Source organism: Buteo buteo, chromosome 25 (genome assembly GCF_964188355.1).
Source record: "Buteo buteo chromosome 25, bButBut1.hap1.1, whole genome shotgun sequence".
Lineage (NCBI taxonomy): Eukaryota > Metazoa > Chordata > Aves > Accipitriformes > Accipitridae > Buteo > Buteo buteo.
In genome coordinates this window covers 11,327,946-11,349,558 of record NC_134195.1, presented here as the reverse complement: position 1 = coordinate 11,349,558, position 21,613 = coordinate 11,327,946, and the positions used below count along the sequence as shown (strand labels likewise).

General features: G+C 39.8%; 1 protein-coding gene across 1 annotated transcript in view; it reads left to right on the top strand.

Moving 5' to 3' along the window:
• OCA2 (OCA2 melanosomal transmembrane protein) overlaps positions 1–21,613 on the top strand; it is a 213,418-nt gene that overhangs the window by 97,645 nt on the left and 94,160 nt on the right. The window contains exons 16-18 of the mRNA XM_075057243.1: positions 3,587–3,719; positions 19,600–19,747; positions 21,366–21,423. Of these exons, the coding sequence (XP_074913344.1) occupies positions 3,587–3,719; positions 19,600–19,747; positions 21,366–21,423 (339 nt within the window). The remainder of the gene's footprint in view (positions 1–3,586; positions 3,720–19,599; positions 19,748–21,365; positions 21,424–21,613) is intronic.

Genomic DNA, 21,613 nt, shown 5'->3' with positions numbered 1-21,613 from the left:
GTGCTAAGCACCCAGCCCAAAGCATCAGGGTGGGCAGTGGTCTGTTTTCACCATGAGCCCTTCTGATATCAGCCATAAGAAAGCATGCACTCGGTAGTCCTCAGCCTCCTCGTGGCTACAGGGTACCAGTTGTCCAAGGCTAGCCATCATCAGGATTCCTTTTCACTCACTGGCTCTTGAGGAGCAAGGCAAGGAGGTAATAGGGAGGAAAGCTGGGAGCAAGGGATGGGAAGAGAATTGGATCCAGCCTTGTGCTATGACAAACAACACTGTCATGCAAGCTCTTTCCTGAAATAAGCATGCTCCATGTTAGAAAATGATTTTTTTCAGATGAATTGGAAAGCTGTTCCGCAGTTGCAGCAGAGCAGTGTGTTTTCTTTTACCCCAGGGATCTCAGAGAGAAGAAGGATCAATTGGGTGATATTATGAAGTTTAACAAAATCCTGAATCTCAGCCCAGGTACTCTCTGAAACTTTTGGGTAAGCTCCTGGATAGGATGACAAAAAATCTAGTAGACAATTTTTTTTCTTATGTGATGGTGTCTGCAAATCACTTTTTAAGGCTCATCTATGCAGCTCTTATGTCACGAAGCTGTGTTAATCCTGACATTTTTTTTGAGAGTATTGTGATCTCCATGTCATTTCAATTCCTTTCAACTATCAGTCAGGCCTGAGACCTACTTCTTAACCTCAGCATTTCAGTTTGCCTTCTAGGTTGATGTGATTTTCCTTTTCACAGGGAAATTAGTTTTGTGAGTTTCGAGTGACACATTTCTTGTGCTGTATTTTTTGTTTGAGAAGCTTCTGCATTGTGGCATTTCAATAACAAAGTACAATTGTTTTGCTCTGAAATTGGTGTAATATTAAAAATGTAGAGGCAAGTGACTTTGTAAATCTTTGCATTTGTTTGCAATGAGCCATTTCCTTAAATTCAAGTTCCATTAACATGTGATGGAGACATCACATATTTAAACTTGGGAGTTTCCAAGGATTCTTCAGGTTCCTATTTTTCTTTTTTGTTTCCTACATTAGCAATTATCTTTATGCCTGAGTATCTCTGCAGAGAATTTCTGCTGACATACTCTGCCTGGTAGCTGGCATCCTTCTTCGTGACATGGGCACATTGCTGCCAGCCTAAGAAAAGCTTCATCTCCACGGCTCTTTGTAAGATTAGGTTGAGTGTGAAAGTAATTTTACTGGTTCTGGTAATTCTGGTTTGAGTATATTCTGACCACCTCTGAGTAACTTCATTGCTCCTCAACCAGCTGTTTTCCAGTCGTTTTGTTTTTCAGAGGATAAATTTTTTTCCAGTTGGTTTAGGCATTGCTATTTTGGCTGGGTTAGCTTCAGTGTTTTTACAGCTTAATTCCTTTCAGCTTCCTACCTCTCCTTAGGCCATTTTAAAGACCATACAAAACTGAATACTTATTTTGCATACTTCCTGAACTGTTTAATGGCATATTGCCAATACTTGAGAAATTTCCAAACCAAGGCCAGTTCACCTTGTTTTTAAGGATTCTGATCTTTCTTTATGGCCATAATCTTAGAGGCAACCCATATATAAATTAGATTTATTGTCTATTTTAAATGGCTGTTATTAAGGAAATACACATGGTGAATATGGACTTCATATACTTTGAGGGCAGGTCTTACAAACATTGGGTCTTTGCAGAATTTCTTTTTTTTTTTTTCATGGTTATTTGTAAATTTCCTAGAGTTATGAATGTTGATTTCTTCCTTCATAGAAATGTCTTCTGTAGCTCTGAATCTTGATTTGATGCCCAGAGGCCAGTCTTTCTGAGCATTTATAAAAATTGACTTGTAAAGTCTGTCTTGCAGAGATGTCAGACATTTGACTAGCTGACCTATTATGTAGGCAAACTGAATGAAGGTATATTATTTTCATTTGATGTATCATGTTTTTCTGTCTGATTCTTAAACTAATCTTATTCCAATTCCTTAAGAGTCTTCCTTCTACTTTCATAAAAGAAATGGCAGTAACTGAGTTACAATGAAAGGCCAGTGAATGAATAGGTATATGGTTTCACCTTCTAGTGGCTGGAGAGTAGAAGCAACAAGGAATCTACTATTAAATAGCAACTAAGGGTGATTTTCTTTAGCTTATGAAGCTGAAACCTGTATTTTTAATAGGATCAAATTCTAATCCTAGGTCTGCTTATTTATGTTTTGAGATTTATTTGACTGTCTGCAAACTATGGATTTTATTGCAAAAGAGCACTAATCTTTATCTGGCTACGAAAGTTCTTTATGACTTCAAGCAGTTTCTTGTGTTGTGTGTCTTTTTATTATGCCCCATGGTGCAATAGTGAAACATTTTTTTTTCCTTTTTGAACTAGAGACATTTCAGCTGGGACATTTCCACATAAATTCTTTTAGTAGGAGACAATATAGAAGAACATTTAAGGTAGTAAGTCCCCATTAATCTTAACACACAGCAGGTAATATCAGCTGATGCTGCATGGGAAGCTGTTTTTAATATGTATTGGCATTGCAGAAGGGTCTATAGGTAGCACACAGGTATTTGGTAAAAGGCAAGTCACTAGAGACATAGACGTGTGGCACAGGGAGAACCCATGACTTTCTAGAGTCTCTGGGAAATCAGTGGATGCTCTGAAAATTCAGTTTGGACAACCTGGGCTATCTGGGGTTCGGATCATGCTTTCTTCCAAGTGTCACAGAGCTGATCTGCTGGCATCATCAGTTCAGACAACCTCTGCTCTGTGAATATAAGACAGTTCCTTGCTACCAGAGTACTTGGATGTGATCCCCCTTGGAGCTTCACAGACAACTTCTTTTGGACAGGCTAGTCATGACTACTTCGGAAAATCCCAGCCCAAACACTAACCCTGATGCGCTACAGTGTGTGTAATATGGAATAATTCAGTTGAAAGGGGCCCTGGAGGTCATCTAGTCCAATGTCCTCATCAAAGCATGGCTAACTTCAAAGTTTTAGTGTGGGTTGTCACTATTCATTCTTATTGCTTAAAACAGTAGCTTTTTAATATTAATTCTGCCTAACTTTTCTGAGAACCCCTTCATTAAAGGGTTTTGTTATGCAAAATGTAAATAAATATGTCCATTTATTAACCAGTAAGAAAAATAAACAGAATATTGACATGTAATATTTTTATTGTAGAATAATATTGGTGAATTTGGACTAGTTCAGATAGAACTGTTGTAAAAATCCATGTTGTCATCAGTTTAAAACAAAAGCTGGTCATTAAAATTAAAGTACTTCTGTGATTCAGTGTGATTTAAAATGAATTTACAGTGATTTAAGTGAAAGTTAATGATTCAGTTTGGCTTTTTTTTTTCTGTCCATGTCAGGAACACTAAATTTATTTCAGAATAACTCGTAATGCTATTTTTTTAGTTCTCTGGATTAATTTGTAATGTGGCTTGTCTCCTTGAAACAGATGAAATACAGCATATGCTGTACTTGGAGCTTACTTTATTGCTTTATATTTATAATTGATTGCTAAAGCACATATAGTTGAATACTCTTCACTGTAGGTAATATAGAAAACCAACTGATTTTTAATTTAGGTTTTCACTTTTATTTCCAGGGATTGGATTTTGCAGCCTTCACAGGGCATATGTTTGTTGGCATCTGCCTTGTTGTTCTGGTCTCCTTTCCTTTTCTCAGACTTCTTTACTGGAACAAAAAACTTTACAATAAGGAGCCAAGTGAAATCGTTGGTAAGTGTGAGCATGAAAACGTTTTTACTATCACTACCTTGAATATGTGCTAAACAGAAACTGAATAGTGCTTACGACAATGTTGTCCTCAGATGGAAGTGCCCACTCTCCTTCAGTCTCTAAACATCAATTTTTAAACTAATAATTTAGATTTTATTTTTAGTCATGATATTTTCTGACTTTTAGAAATGGGTGTTTTTCTGGTGCTAAGGTTGAGGTGTTGACATGAATTATTAAAAATCTCTCAAAATTTATAGGGATTTTTGCATCATTTATAGCCACAGGCTTGAATACCAGGGTGTTATGTATTGCAACAGAAGACATCTGCTCAAGGTGCTGAGTTCACAGCCTAGCTTTAGAAATATCCCAGGTTTCCCTTATGACAGGCATAGTGCACCGATGCATTGTCTCACTGCTGGGTTTCCTACACTGGATTTTTTCAGCAATATTTTCCTGGTCTGTGGTCAATGAAGGACAATTCATCAAGAGTAGAACTTTCCAAGTTCTTTCCAGCTTGCCTCTGTGGCTCTTCCAACCCTAAATTTCCCCAGTGTATAATTTCTGTAATTCAGTAGGACTAAATCTATGTTTTTTTGAGTTTGCTCACCTCGGTAGTCCCTAGAAGTCTTGGTAAAGCTGTTTCAATGGCTGTTGAGTATGTTGGTCCCTTTTTGTCTTCATGCTTTTATGCCTTTCTATTCAGTCCTTTTGAGTTTTCATCATTGTTCTCAGGCTTCTGTTTCAATGGTGAAATTTAATAATAATCCCCAAATGTTCATAATTTCTTTACGAGGTAAGAAATAATTTACTAAGAATAATTTCTTAGCAAATTTTGTACAAAGATAGCTGAGTATAACTGTTTCTTCCCTGTGACTGATTTTTTTTTCACTTTTGGCTGCAGAAGACTTAGGATCCAGGCTTCCACAGACCATGCAACTGGTGTTTTAATGTGCTGTACAACATCTCCAAACCTGTGTGTGTGTGGGGGCTCTTTAGCATGGGGGGGGACAACTTTTGACATGGTTGATATAACTTGGCTCCATTTGTAATCTGTGGAGAAAGATAAGCCCTTCTAAAGACTAATGTAGCTATCTACAATAGAACAGATATATTGCAGCCCCCCAATTTTCCTTCTTCCTTTTGAGTATAAGGGGAGTCCAAGGTGACTAACTCAGTGGTGGAGATATTCATGATAGGTAACTAATTTAGGCAAAATGAGTACCACCTGTAGTGACTTGCCTTGTTCCAGGGAAAATTAGATTTAGAAGTAGGATTTTATTAAAAAGGCAGAATTAAAAAGACAATCTTCTCCTCAGTGGATTGTAACATGTCTCTTGAATCCCATATGATAGAAAGGTCAGAGAAGAGACTTCACTGCTGAGGAAGTTAGCTCTTGTGCAGACATTTGGTTTTGAGGGACTTCAGCACCCATTCAGCACAAGGCGTGCTCAGACTATCTGTTGATAGCTCTAGGGGCCAAAGTCTTTCCCAGTATTAAGAACCAAAGCATTCTAGAGGTGATGCTACCTAACTATTTTCTAAGTGAATTGAGGAGAATTTTTCTTCTATATATTTGCTTGGTATGAGATATGCATTTTCATTGCTGTGCCATTGTAAAACAGCTGAGGCTTTCTGCACCCTTAGAGATTTGATCCTGAGTGCAAGAGAAACAAAGCAAAGAACTCAGTCCCTAAAATGCCTAGATATTTCCCTGTGACACTACAAAGTAAAATTTTTCAGAAGCCATCAAGAATCTTCTTTTCCTACTTTCTCATACCAGGGAAGGTGCTGCAAGAAATCTTCCTTACCTGGTAAAAAGATCTGTTGGCTATAAACTTCTGGGTCAAAGAGAGAAAAGGTTTTATTTACCAATAGGACACTTCTGGCTTACCACAATTTACAGCACATCAGCTTCCATTCAAACAGCTAGAATTTTACCTTGGGTGCCAGGAATGCCTTTAGAGAAAGTAAGCCACTGAAAATTGGCAGTGCTAACATGCAGAAGGGGATGCTGTCCTCTCCTAGCCATAGATGTGCCTTAAATCTGTCAATTTTAAATAATTAATGTTGCATTCTGTCTTATGGGAAGGCATTATTACCTAAAATATCCATAAAAAACTCAATAATAAGCATTGTGAACTGTGTATCATGGGTGAGTGATCTTCCTACTCGTCTGGTCAAAGTTAGTACTTTGAAGAGAGGTGAAAAAAGCTATGAGATAACAATATCCACTCCCAAGTTGTCCCCAGTAGGCTACTGAAATGCATAATCTGAACAGGTGGGGAGTTGGCTCATGTTCCTATGGCTCCTTCTTTTTGTACTGGTGGATGAAAAGCTGGACAGGAGCCTACAATGTCTGCTTGCAGACCAGAATGCCAGCTGTATCCCAGAGTGAATAAAAAGAAGCATGGCCAGCAGGTTGAGGGAGGTGATTTTTCCCTTCTGCTCTGGTGAGACCCCACCTGCAGTACTGCGTCCAGCTCTGGGGTCCTCAGCACAGGAAAGACAGGTACCTGTTGGAGCGGGTCCAGAGGAGGGACACAAAAATGATCAGAGGGATGGAACACCTCTCCTATGAAGACAGACTGAGAGAGTAGGGGTTGTTCAGCCTGGAGAAGAGAAGGCTCCAGGGAGACCTGACTGCAGCCTTTCAATACTTAAAGGGGGCTTATAAGAAAGATGGGGACAGACTTTTTAGTAGGACATGTAGTAATAGGACAAGGGGTAACAGTTTTAAGCTAAAAGAGGGTAGATTCGGACTAGATATAAGGATGATGGTGGTGAAACACTGGAACAGGTTGCCTAGAGAGGTTGTAGATGCCCCATCCCTAGAAACATTCAAGGCCAGGTTGGATGGGGCTTTGAGCAACCTGATCTGATCGAAGATGTCCCTGCTCATTGCAGGGGGTTTGGACGATATGACCTCTAAAGGTCTCTTCCAACCCAAACCATTCTATGATTCTATACCAAAAGGCTAAATATAGAGCCAGTTCCTACTTGTTCTACACAGGGCTCAAGAATAAGAATCCTTTGTGGAAGAGATCATCTCTGGGAAAGGAAATGTATTTTTGTTGGGGAGGAAAGGAACCTTTGCAACCTCCAGATAAAACCTTTTGTAATTATGCATGATTATAAAAAATAATTGGTTTCCCTCGTTGCCTGGAAATAGATTATTAAATCTTTGGTATTCAGCATTTTTTTGTAACTTCCCAACTTTCTTATTTAAAAAGAATTCTTGCTTCTATTAATTTCTTATTTTCTAATAAAGGTCATAGCTTCATGGACATTTCCGTGAATAACTAGAATTATTATGTACTTAAAGTATCTTTAAAAGTGCCAGCTTGCAAAGTGTCTTGAGATAAGTAGCATCTAAACAGTGAGAAAATTCATTTTGTCAATGGTGAGCAATTTTGATCCTGACATAACAACATTATTTTGTGAATATATATTTTAGAAAATAGAATTTCTTTTTCCATTTATGAACTTTTAAAGCATATGTTTTGGATTTTTAAGAAATCAAGTATGCATAACTACTTTTTATTAATTTGAATAGTACAATTTATTCACTGACTTAATATTTTTGCCACTGAAACACTGTACTAGTGAAACACTGGCTAGCATATTTCCCTCAATTCATCTCTCTGTAATCTTTGTTACTTGCACTGTAATAGGTTCAGATATAGCAGTTTCTTAATCAGTATACCATGTGTCTGTATAATCAGGTGCTCCTCCATTGCTGCGAAGCTAATCAGTAGCTGTTCAGTTAGAACAAATGCTGAAGAGTTACTCTTTCTACTGAAATTTTCTGTGAAAGGGGAAGAGAAAGGGACCAACACAGCTCTATTAGGAGGTAGCTGTCATGGTTTGGATTTGCAGAATGTGCTCCAAGGTGCTTTCAGGGGTCCTTCCATCTCAGGTTGCAACGATTCTGTGATAACTTCAAATGGCTTGTTTGAAGCAGCTCTTTTAACCAACTAAATACCAGTCTCCCCTCACCCTGCCCCCAATTAGCAGTTAAACAAGATACGTGAGACTTAATTGGTGTATTATTCTCCCCAGATTTTTTTTCCCTGTATGTCATGTGCTTTAAGATTTTTTCTGTTGCTTTGGGCTACACAGATTATTGAGAATGGATAAGCACTAATTTTAAGACCAGACAATGCTGTTATTCTGGTGATACATTGGCAGATTAATTTCAATGCTGTGTGTTACCAGTGTTTTTAAATTGTTGGCTTTCAGACTGAACTGCAGAACCTGTGCAGCAGGAAAAACGCACGTTCCTTCCCCGGGAGCCACTATCTACCTGCAGTGGCTTGAAGCAGGGCATATTACAAAAGAAAAAAGAATCTGAAGAACTTAGCTGTGAGAGAGAAAAACAAATGCTTTTTAAGAATGAAGGGATACTTTAAGGACTTATTTTGAGTGCAACTTTCAGCTGATAAACCTGCACTTTGTTTGTATGGGATGCAGAAAATGTTGCTAGGGTTAGGGTAGTAAGCTGAGGTTTAAAAAGTATATATATACTTTCCAAAAGGAATATGTAAGAAGAAATAATAATATGAGTGTAAGAGGAATTAAACTTGCTGTTCCCTGCCCCCCAAAACTTGAAGCCAAAGTTTTTTTTCCCTTAAGGGTTAACAATACATTATTTAGTCTCTGGAAAGCATGACAATACACTATTATGTCTCAGCTCTCGAGCTGTGGAGATGTGGACCTCAGTGTTTGGGAAGGTTACTATCCCCAGGACAGTGGGTGGCACATGGTCTAGTGACAAGTATCACTGCCATTGCTGTCAAACAAGAAGGGCTTTCTTTAGCTCGACAACTTATTTGGCACCATCTCCCCATTTCTCCTGTGCCATTTGCTCTGGTTTCTGATTGGGTCTGTCTTTCAGCCAGTGAAACACTGTTGAAGCAGGAGTGGTGATGCCAGGAGAGGGGGGAGCACGTTATTCCCTCTGGTGTAACTGACTATCTGCAGCAGCTGGGAAAATACTGCTATGGTAGTACGATAGTATGTAAAGCTGACAACAGAAGGAATTTTCTAATTAATCATAGTCATGTGTAAAGTGCTTAATGTGTGAAAAACACGGTGCTGTTCCCCACAACGTGAAATGTGGTAACCAGATGAGTGAGCAAATCTGTTTCTTTCTTCCATGTGGAGCTTTACAGCTGCTTCTCTAAGAGAAGAAAAAGGAGAGGAGGAGGGGAAAAAAAGAGGTACAAACCAGCAGTGAGAAGGTAGAAAGTCTGTTAGAGGAAAGAAGTAGGGGATGCATAATTGAGGGTTGGCAGACATGTGCAACCGATAGAACTGTGGTGCCTACAAGATATCCAGGCATTGCTCCTGGATTTAGAATATGTATTGCTCACATCAAGCCTCATTTTGAGTGAAAATGTTGTCACAACCTGTGCTGGACAGACCAGGGAGGGGTCGTGGTGAGTTCAGAATTCCCTCAGGCTAAATTAAAGTGAAGTGACACCAAACGGTCAGTTGAATGTTTTATTTATGGCAGAAATGACCTGAACTTGGAAGGCATAACAGTAGGTGGTGTGGTTTCTCACAGCAACAATTGGCATGAAACTATGTCAGTAAACCATGTAACATGTGCTAACCATATATATCAATTCAGGGAATAAGGAGAGCCCTCCCATTGAGTCATGAGGTTTGGAGTGGACTCCCTTGCTTTCTAGACTCCTTCTCAGAGAGGAGCTGAGGGGTGGCTGGATCTGCTCTTAGTCCCAGACTTGGTCAACAATTTTATGTCTAAAGGGATGAGGTGTAGGGGTTATGGGGAAAAAAAAAAAAGAGAGAGAGAAAAGGGAAGAGAAAGATTTCACCAGTCCTGGGTCCAGCGTTGGTCCAGTCACCTGAGGGGTCCAGTTCCAGAGGGTGTGCATGTGTAGGGCTTCAATCCATGTCCTTTTTTCATCTCCTTGCTCCTTCTTCGGGCAGGCATTTGAACTCATTAGGCTAATTAGGTGTCACGTTGTTATGGGTTTTTGTGGCGAGGTTTTTTGGTAGCAGGACAGGGGCCTCAGAGCCAGCTCCTGTGCGAAGCTGCTGGAAGCTTCCCCGGCTCCAAGCCGGACCCGCCGCTGGCCCAGGCCGAGCCCCTCAGCGACGGCGGTAGCGCCACTGGGAGAACGGAGTTCAGAGGGGAAACCTGCGGTGAGTCGGGGATTGGGATGGGAGAGGAACCCCTCTGCGGGTACCGAGGTCAGGGAGGAAGGAGGGGAGGAGGAGCGGGGCAGGAGGGGATGCCCCCGCAGCCCGCGGTGAGGCGGCAGGCTGTCCCCCCCCAGCCCATGGAGGGGAGCGGGGGAGCAGATGCCCACCTGCAGCCTGGGGAGAGGAGCCCACGCCGGAGCAGGGGGTGGATGCCCCCCAAGATGTCCGGGACTCCATGGGGGACCTGCGCTGGAACAGGCTGTGACTGAAGGACTGCAGCCCATGGAAGGGACCCGTGTTGGAGCAGCTCGTGAAGAACTGTAGCCTGTGGGAAGGACTCACCTTGGAGACGTTCGTGAAGGGCTGTCTCCCACTGGAGACACCCCATGGCGAAGCAGGGCCTGAGTGTGGAGTCCTCCTCCTCTGAGGAGGAAGGAGCGGCAGAGACAAGGGGTGGCGAGCTGACCCCAACCCCCATTGCCGGGGGGAGGAGGGAGAGAGAACCGGGAGGGGGGTTGAGCCGGGCAGGAGGGAGGGATGGGGGGAAGGTGTTCTGAGGTTGGGGTTTACTTCTCATTATCCTTGATTTTATTTGATTGGTAGTAAGTTAAATTGATTTTGTTTCTTCCCCAAGTTAAGCCTGTCTTTTGCCCATGCCCATAAGTGGTGAGTGATCCCTCCCAGTCCTTGTCTTGACCCACAAGTCTTTCTTCATATTTTCTCCTCATCCCACCATGGCCGGCGGGGGAGGGGTGAGCGAGAAGCTGCGTGGTGCTTTGTTACCAGCTGGGCTGAAACCAGGACACTCCTGCAGTTTGTGCTTTCAGAACCTTTGGGAAATGGGTCAGTGGGCTTGGGGGTTGTTTGGGGAGTAACGTCTCCCTCCCTGCAGACATGACCACTGTTTTGATCTTTGGCCACGCATGGTGAGCTGCCCTGCTCAGCACATCAGAACAGGCAACTGCACATGCTCTGGCACTGCACCTGCACCCTGTTGCTGATGTCCTGTGTGGATCTGTGCTGATCGGCTTCTCACCTGCAGGACTCATTGTTACACAGAACTTTCCCCGCCACAACGTTTGAGACATTAACTCTTTCAGTCTCTCACAACTGTGCAGAGAACAGCAGAGCTAAGGGGATCGTCAACAGAGAAAACGAGGCAAGACTGAAAAACTCATTTAGCACTTAATGTCTGGTGAATTTTCCCCTCTGTGTCCCATAGTGACTACAAATGTCTGCTGTAGTACTTTGTGCTGCACCGATTGACCAAACACAGGCATCGTCAACTGTAATTGTAGCTGAACAGAGGGTACGGCTCAGTGCCGTCATTATTATCTTCTCCGTGTGAACCCCCTTGTCTGAGATGCCTGCTGGGGGAATGGCCCCCAGGGCAGGTGGCTGTGGTTAAAGAGTTAATAGCTTTGTTTTTTTCTCAGGGCATGGGATGACTGGGTGGCCTCTGCATCCTCTAACAGTGGTGTGCGCCCTCATGCCATGCCGCGCAGTGTGACATACAACCTTTCAGTTTAATGCTGGGGAAGAACTACCATGACCACTTGTAAGACAGCCCCAATGCTGCTTCAGACAATTTGAATCAAAAAAAGCCCACATAAAATAATAATAATGTCCAGGGCCACAAGGACACTGCAAGGGCACAGTGGGGACCCAGGGTAAGGTGTTACGTAGCATCAGTACAGCCATGTGTGATGCTTGGGGTCAGAGAACAGTCCTTAGCCCTATTTTAGTTGGTAACATATTTGTAACCATAGGAACTATTTTTGTGCTAGAATCAGTATGAGGTACATCAAGTACCTAGCTGGATTAAGTACATCAACAAATCTCAATCCTGAGCTGTGTCTATCTGTGCAGGTACTTTGCTAACTGGCAGTAAAGCATTATTGGTATTTTAATGTAACATTGGAAGTAGTGGACTCTCCTCACTTGAAAGCTGATTCAGGTAAGGAAACCAGCAGGCAGATTATACAGAGAATAATGTCCAAAGAAAGGAATATTTCAAGATATTTTTAAGCATTCAACTCCAAGCTCAATCTGGATGGAAGTTTTGCAACATGCATTGCACTCTACTGTCCTCACCCAAGATGCTAAGTTCATGGGAGTATATGGGAAGTATTTTTAAATCTTGAAGAACAATGTGGAACAGGAAAACATTTTTTTTTTCTCTTCTCTGCAATCCAGTTGTATATATTAACAATGAGTAGTTAATATTTTAACTCTCCTACTGTGGATGATAGCATGGTAAACTAAAAGATGCAGCTTTCTTATGAATTGGGATCTAAGATCGTATCTTTCTGGTACATATTGTGTCTTTTATTTTCAAGAACTGTAAGACTTTCAGTCTCAAATGAACTAGGTAGTCTTATGTTCTCTGCAGACTTCGTGTGTACTCCTTTTCGGATAATGTATCAGGATCCACCAGGGTCATGGTTTTATGTTTGAAAATGTAAAAAAACCAAAAAACCCCTGTCTTTTATTATTTGCACCTTCAATAGCTCTTCTAATGACCAGGAATGAAAATAAGTGTAGTTATTTACTTTACACAGATTCAAGATTTTTATATTCTTAAACATTTTAGATAATTTTATGTTTAAAATCCTCTATATGTCCTTTGTACTGTTTTAGAGTTGATAGAATATTCCCCTTGGAAAGAGGAAAATCTTAATCTGTCTTTTCTTGTTTTCAGATGATAAAAATAGTATTCTGACATTGCAGAATAAGGGAAATATAACAATTCATACTATTTGCTTAGTGCATTGAGAATGTAGTCATCACAAGAAGGCAGCTGTTTAATACCTGCCTTATGCAGAAAGAAAGTATACTGCAGTGGCATTTTGAATCAATAGAGCAGCACTTCACAATTTATTATACACATTTTTTATGGAAGGAATCAGAACAGAAAAATCACTGATGGAGGTAAAAACTTAGGAAGTGATACCTCCTGTTTCTTTTACAGCACTTGTCCGCCTTGATCTTTGTATATGTACTACAACTGTGAAATGATTGTACAGATATACACTGGTTGGCAAGACCTGTCCTTTTAATTAACAGTGTTTTGGTGAAGCTATGACAAAATTTTTCGCTTTACTCTGATGACTCTGAAGCTCGTAAGATCTTCCTGATACACAGAGCTTAAGAGAACAACTTAGGTTAATTTGACACATGCTCTGTATCTGTTTGCTGCAGAGAGCTTTCACTGTGATGATGTTTCAAATAAAAGTGTAACCTTGGCAGATTTTTAAATTCTTCCTGCCATTTTTTATTTGTCAAAATGAGCTGAACTTATTAGTCAGCCTTTTTACATTTAAACCAGTTGCTAAAAGATACGGTGGGTCTGAAGTGTGCTTCATTATTTTACTCTTCATTTTGTCCTGTTAAAAGCATTAGATGAGGCACTATCTTTTGGATTATAGGACTTTGGGAATACAATCTTTAAGTGGTTGCTTGCAACACTTTTTTTTTTTTCTTCTTTCTTTTTTCCTGGTATTGAAAGGACTTCTGCAGTAGTTATGTTTGGTGCAAAATGTTTTATGATTGGAATATATCTATTCACTTTTGAGCAGAGAATAATGAAGTGAATAGAGTTTTTTTTAATTGTGAAACTTGTACTTTAATGGAAAACATTGGATACATTGGTTTTCATTGGTAAGTCTGGCAGTCTCAGTTAAAACTTTCTGATAGTGAGTAAACCAGGATTATTTTTCTAGATTTCAAACCTGATGAAAATTTTCTGAAATGAACTACACTGGTGTTTTAGACAAATGCTCAAAAGACTTGATTCTACTTCCCATGACCCTGTGCCATTCTCAGTGTAACAGAATTGTACAGAGTATTGTAATCACATTAGGGCAGTGCTAATGAACACACATGAAACCTAAATATAGTCAGGTATCTGCTTTTAAAAGATGGGGAAATGTAGTAGGGGAAACTAAGGGGCAAAATGACAAGGACTGAAATAACTTTGTGGCTCTAAATCTGACTTACCCAGAGGTTGAAACTGAGCCCGTATCACCTGTGAGAGATACCATCCCTCATTCACAGACAAGCCAGCTGAAGAGTAATGTATGTCATCAACCATCTTGAAATGTTATGAGAGATCTAACCCTCTTTAATATCTGCAGATTACTTCATCTGAGTGTTATGTGACCATCATAGAGGTATTAAACTGACTATTCCCTTATAAAATGCAGGGGTAGGCTTGCAGTGTTGTAGATTCTTTCAGTAGTGAAAATTACAGGGGGAAACCCAAAGCACAGTGAGAAAAAATTCCCGTTACATTTTGTAGAAGAAGGATGTTTTGCGGCTTTCTGAACAGCCCAACTCCTGGGGCTGCTGCAGCCTTCTGCAGCTTGCCCAGAAGATGACTCCTGGGATGAGACTTAGGTGTGTGGCACCTTCTGAACTTTGCAGTTTTCTGCTCAGGCTCCAGCTGTTTTCCTGCAGGGATGAGGAAGTCCTGTAAATCCTGTGCCATGGACACAATCCCATGTTGGGCAACCAAACTGGTGTTAGGTGCCTCAGTGACCAAATGGGGCCCCAGCTGTTGGGCTTTGAGTCAAAAAGCTTATATAAATTCTCTGTATTGCTTTATGCAGCATTGTACAGATGTCTTGCATTCCTTTGTAAGTATTTAGCTGAGTAAGGCAAAGTGTGTTTTGCTGCAGTTTTGAAGACCCTGCAACATCTATGCTTCTGCTTACCTTTATCCACTCTTGATGAACTGGACTACTCAAAGGAATATAGACAAGAACATTTTAGGCTTCCCCCCCTGCCCCGAATTAGAGCCTTATGCTTGTGTCCTGTTAAGGGGCACCACTTTTTCTTTCTACACTTGGGTTTCACCTTTCTGACATAGTTTTTATGCTTTTAAAATGGAGATGACACTTACCATCTAATAATGCTTAGAGGATTAATTACATAATATCAGGGATTTAAAAAATTACTAAAAGTTATAGATATTACTATCAGTGGATTAAGCTATAATTCATGGTACTTAATTTGCTTTTCAGTTAACATTTAAACAGAAATGTTATTGTTCTGTGAAGTTACCTTAGAAAAATAATTGCTTTACTGAAAATAGTTAGGCTACAATAGCATGTAGAGAAAAAAAACCCCAAAAACACATTCAGACAAACATGCTTTGCATGTCGTTAGTCACAGCCCAGCAGTGCAAACCTGGGTTACTTGCGAAAAAGGTAGTTAATGTATTTAGTGTACTTGCAAGTTAAAAACTGCCATTTTATGATAATTCTTTTCATCTCATCAAGATTGGTCATGCTCTTCTGAGTATCTTCAATTAACAAGACTGGCGTTTTCAGATTCTGAGACTGGGAATTAATTACACTCAGTTTTTGAGGATGTCTTCTTTGTTATTGGCAGTCGGGTGGGAGGGAATGTGTGATTACTCTAAGTGAAAATCAATCTGACTATTAATTGTCAGATTGCAGAAAGAGTATGCATTTTTAAATGAAACAGTGTTTTCTAAAATGTCACAGCTCAGGTCAACAGCTGAAACTCCATTAAATTCAGTGGGTCCAGGATGCCATATCTGTGGTCTCCATGGCAAAATATGATAAATGACAAAACCAGAACAGATTAGCAGCATAGGGTTTACATGTTTGCTGATCCTTTATTTGATCCTAGAACTAAGCCAAAAATTATTCTTTTCTTGTTGGAAATGGCTTTCTGGGAGAAAAAAAAAAAAGAAAGAAAAAGAAAAAAGAAAATTTTGATGAAATAATAATGCTAGGTATATTGCTGTGGTGCCTTGTGGGCTTTATGAGTGTACCATATTCACAAAGATTTTCATATCATAATGGGCTGAATTCCCTAACCGAGCTGCAGCTCTCCTGTCTGCTTTTACTCCAGAACACTGCATACTAAACTTTGCTTTGCTTCTATCACTTCAACTGCTGCTACTACAGTTGCAGTTAAACATTAATTTAGCTGCTTTAATGATAAACTGCCATGAAAGATACATGTCACACACACATTCCATTTCAATTATTAGCAATAGACCTTGCAGTGGTAGGATAAATTAGTTAATAAGCTGATCCACCATAAAGCTAACCCTGTGAAAACCCTGCAGATTGGGTTTTGTCGGACGAGTGAGTGGAGTGAGCTTGCCCTGGTGTAACATGAGCATTAGATCCCATCTGAGGAGGGGACAGGAATGGGGAAATGAGGTGCGAGACCTTCCCATTCAGGGGCAGTCAAATACTGCCCTTATTATGGCCTTATTATGGCCTTAGCCATAATTTCAAAGTGATTGCTAAGACCCTGCAGTTGCATTAAGCCCTTGTCCATGTGTAACAGTATGTCATAAAATATCAGATGTTCCCAAACTCTAAGGGTTGCTGCCTAAATGGGTTTGCAGACCTGAAATGGGAGAAGTATAGAAAGGCCCAAAAGTTTTGGGCCATGTTCAGTGTTCTGACTGACCTCAGGGTCCTGTATTATATTTCCTTCAAAAAAAAAGCTACTGCCACAATGGGCTATTACAATGAGTGTGCATGAAAGAGAAATAGGAGAAACTTTCTGTGGGATGACCTAGAAAACCTCTTCACAAATTATTACTGCAGCAGGAGTCCAGTATAAAAGATGTATCAACTGTTCTGATTTTCAAAGGACATTTTACTCTGAAGTAAATTCCACAGCTGGTTGGATGTTCACGTCCTTGGGATGTTTGGAACACTAATGACTGAAAAATCAAGTATGCACTTGTTGTACGTAAAGGCAAGATCAAAGCCATGTGAAAACATGCATATATTTTTTTTAACATAGACCAGAAAGCACCAGGCTGACCTTGCTGAACCTGGAGATTAGCCCCACGGCACTTCAGACATGGAATGGGAATGTGCAATGCAAGTCATGCTGCTTTCCGCTCTGCGGGTTTGTTTGTGGCACAGATACAGTGATGCTAGCTGCCCCTTTCTGAAGGAGAGAAGATAAAGATTCTTTATATACCTGCTGGGGATCTGCATCTCAGTTAGATGCTGAAAGATTCAGCTTTCCTCCATCAGCAAAAACCCTTGGTGAAATTTCACTTGGAAAGGATGTGGGGAAATGTTAGGCAGGATGAACAGACGTGATCAGAAAAAGTGTTGCAGCAAAGACAAGCTTTTGGAAAGCAGGATAGCGAACTGGGTAGTCATGCTTCATGAGCCTTTGCCAGAGAAAAAGACAAAACCACACTCTTTCTCTTGGACTGATGATGAGAGACAGTTTCAAAGCCACAGTCCAATTGACTTGAAAATTGCATGAGAAAGCAGTACAGAAAGGACTGTTCACTTACTGAGAGGGTTCTACCGCTTCACCTGCTTAAATTAAATACAAAAGTTTCTATCTCATTTATTCTAGGGCAGCATGTAAGATCATAGAAATACTTCTTTTACCCCAAAGGGCTCAGGAAACTTTTTCAAATACAAAATTTTTGCCTGGAGAGTTGCACTGGAGAGTGTGCAAGAAAGCCACATTCCAACTTTTCTCCATCTAGTCTTGCTCATCTATATGGGAAGGAACAACTTCCCAGCTCACAACTTCAGACCACTTTTAGAGTGAATGTTATGAGGAGGAAGTTGCCAATTGAAATAGCTTGTTGCCCCATTGATCAGAAACTGTGGAGCTGAAGCAGACCCCAGATATGTGGTCACTAGTTTCTTTCAGAGATGGCAATGCAAATTCAGAGACTTAAAGTTTAATATTGCCATCTTATTAAAGAAAAATATTTGAAGTTTAAAATACATCTTTTTTCCACAGTTCCCATCCACTCTAATCCTCAAAAAGAGTTGTTTGCTTTGTGTGTGTTTTTTTATTTGTTTGTTTTTTTTGGTTTTGTTTTTTTCTTTTTTTTTTATGTGGGGAGCAGAAGATCAGCTGTAGCCTGAGGCTCTGTCACTTTTTTGATTATATTTTGGAAGAGAATCGAAAATCACTGCTGGATATATTTGTGTGTGTCACAAATGTTGATGGAAAAGTAAATGATGGCTAGGACAAGGTCTCTACACAAAGTCATGTGGATCCTTTGATAAGTAGGATGTATTAATGTTTTAATATAATTTCGTATCAGATTATGTTCCTGACAAGAGTCACCAAATATATTTCAAAGGAAAGTGGTAGACTTTGCACCTCTTTGATGTCTGTCATTCAGGTATGAATCCATTCTTGGAAGAAAAGCTTTAGCTGTGCACTAGTTGTTTAATAACCTGGGATAGTCATTGGGCTTTAGATAGTGCAAATTTACATTTCTGGTCTTGCATTGTAAAACTCAGGCAAAGATTACCATTCTGATGGATGTGTGCTCATCTGTAAACATGAACCATACAAAATGTGAGTCAGTTGCTGTTCAGATCCCTTTTTTGTGTCAACTGTGCAGGCTCTGGACATGCTTACTTTTGCTCTTAAATGGTGGAGTTCTGTCAAGCCTAATTCCCTTTTATGGTCAATCTTTACATGATTCACTCTGTATTATCATTATGAATACTTGGTCACAAAGGAAGCAAGGGAATTAAATACGTTTAGTACTCTTTTTGACAGTAGATGCTGTGAACAATTAGGGATTTGCAGCAGTAAATGTTAATATCACTGCCTACATCAAAATGTGTTTAAATATTTCTTATGTTGTTACATTATTTTTTTTTTATAAATAATGCATATAGTTTGTATACATGGTGCAAAGACTTCCACATCCATTTCTTAGGATAAGAACAATTTGCTGATTGAACAGGGATCTTACGATATAAAGGCTTGAGTTCTTGACACATTATCTTCAATTACATGAAATTTGAGGGGGACAGAAAAGAAGGGTGAAGAAACATCCTGTTGCTTTATCAAGAAGCATTTGCACAGACAGTTTCTGAATGAATATTCTGCTTTTATTTCTTCAGTGATTTCCTGGAAAATCCAAAGGTTTTTTTGGCATGCCCAATCTAAGGTCCTTCCTGAACAGGAACACATGTTTTTTGGTCATTCTCCAAGGCCTTGACAGTACTGGGAAAAAAAAAAATCAAAAAGTGCTGAAAATCCTGAAAGGATTTTGGAGAGTGTTTTCAAGTGTTAATCAGTCTGTCTGAACTTACACAGGATCAGATATCATTCAGGTCAGCAGGCAGGTGATAGTAGCTGTGTTTTCAGTGCCTAGGAGTTAAGTCCCCTTAGGAAACCTTTGAAATGTTATTAAATGATATTCCATAAGACAGTGCTAAATTTCAGTTTTGCCTTAGATTGACAAAATTGCTTGTATGAACATAGAGTGAATGGAAACATGTTGTCTGTTCTGAATACAGTGAAGGAGCGTTCGCTGTAATTCCTAACTACAAAGTGACTAGTATCTTGTTAGCAGTATAATAACATATATCAGCAGTTTATTTTCTGATGAAAAATGAATGTGTTACGATTTTAGCACTAAAGCTTGTGGAATGCATTTGCAAGTGTTTGAAGACAATACTTCTTTTTCTCTGAAAAAGGACTTTGAGGTTAATTTATTTAAAATTCTGAAAAATTTCTTTTTATTTTTCATTCCCTTTAGCTCTGCAAAATGTATGGTAAAAGCAGCTTCCTAAGTGGAAATTTATTGGGAAACCATTCCAATAATTTTAACAGCTTTGAGTCCAGGGCACTTTACACATATTCTGTGTGTGTCTGGTTTCATGTGCATTGCACCTGCTCTAAGATAAGTGATTTTGCTTCTTTTTAGAGCTGAAACATGAGATCTATGTTTGGCGACTGACTGCACAGCGCATTAACCCAGCCAGCAGAGAGGAGACTGCAGTGAAATGCCTCTTGATGCAGAAGGTGCTGACTCTGGAGATGCTTCTGAGGAAGAAGCTGAGCACGTTCCACAGGTGAGCGGGGACCAGCCTGTCCCACCTCCCCTGCTCTGACCCTTGGTGGGGACAAGCTCTTTGATGGACTGGCAGGGAGCTCCTGCTCGTCTCAGTCTACAGCCAGGAATGATAGCGTGGCTTTGCTAACATCAGTAGCAATAGTTGTGTTTGCTTCAACCAGCCAAGGGCTCGTATCTAGTAATTTTAGGCAGAGCTGAGAGCAAAGGCTTTCAGGAATCTTCACTGGGGTGAAACCTATATTCTTAGTCATCACTTGATCAGATGAGCATATATGAAGATCCACCCTTGGCCTCAGTAAAACACAAAGTATTTCAGAATAAAACCTATGTGTAAGGCCTGGAAAATATATATCAATATGACCCAAATTTAAAGACCTAGAAATTTCAGGTATTTTTTGGTTGAAAAAGCTCACAAATATGTCATTAGATTTTTCCTTGCAATAGTGGCTTCAGCATAGTAAAATGCTATCATTTCTTTTTTTTTACTGAAAAATTCAAGTGTTCTTCAGCGAACTGTTGTGTTTGACAAATGTCACCAGTGAATTGTTGTGTTTTAAAATTATTTCCTAATCAAACCTTCAGTGTGAACCTGAGTGCAGACATAATTAACTGTTTATGTTTAGAAAAGAAGTTTACATAAACAAGGACTAAGAAAAATGTTAACCTTGTTTTGTTTACGCTCTGGCAAAAGCAATTGTTACCCTATGGAACTTGATGACTGAGAATAGCAGTGATAAATACTCTGAAAGTGAATTGACTAAAATGAAACTGAAATAATTAATTTTCATTAATAAACAGTATGAGCAAGGGCATGTAAATATGATTTCTTAAACCACCTATTCCAGTAATAAGATGACTCTTGTTTACACAGTTTTTTGCTCGTACTGTGTGCTTTGAATGGAGTGACAGCATTAATACTTAAAGACAAAAAAGGCTGTTAAAATAGCCTCCTTTCAAAAATATTATAACAAATTATTAGACTTTATGACACCCTAAAGAAGATGTTTCTGAAGTATAAATAAAAATTGTATATTTAATCTTGATAAATCAGGATTCCTCCAGCACAGTACATTTACAGCAATGTAAAAAATTCATTAGCATTAACAACAGCGCTTCTGAACTGCAAACCCCAAGGCTTTTTGCTGGAGGGCTGACTATGTTGATAACACGGTGAAGTTATTCAGATCTTAAAAACTTCATTATAAAATGCAAATGTAAAATATATGTGTTCTGAGTTGTTGGTGTTAGCACACGACCCTTGTTTTATCGCAGCAGGGCACACATCAACTCCTGAAACTATCAAGGGAACAACATATTGCATATAGCCAGATCCTATACCGAGGTCCATACCCTGGAGGCTAGCTCCTTCCAGGCCTGTGGCACCCTTCATGAAAAAAAGGGTTTGGGTATTAGTGGAGCATGTTACAAAACTGGAGTCTTCAGTGAACTCCCATGGGAATTTTGCTGCTGGCCCTAAGAAGGCCACGACTCCTTTGTGGTATGAGTTACTCCATATGGGGGAAAGTGTGATCTTTTTGTGATGGGAGGGATTTATTCTAACACCCTTGGCAGAGCTAATTTCACTCTGGAAAAAAGCAGGTGTCATTTTCTTTCAGGCAAATTTCACAGGAAGATAAAAACTGGGAAACAAATATTCAGGAACTCCAGAAAAAAGTAAGTAGATGGCAGTTTTTCTCAGTATCCATGTAAGCAGACCTATGCCTTTATACAGAGAGAGTGCTTTGAATCTAACGCAAATTTAATAACCCTAATGATAGGAAAAAATCTGGCAGGCAGGCTGGCTCGCTTCTCAGGGGGACAGGGTTACTGAACCACATTGTGAGGTTTTGTTAGGTTCTATACT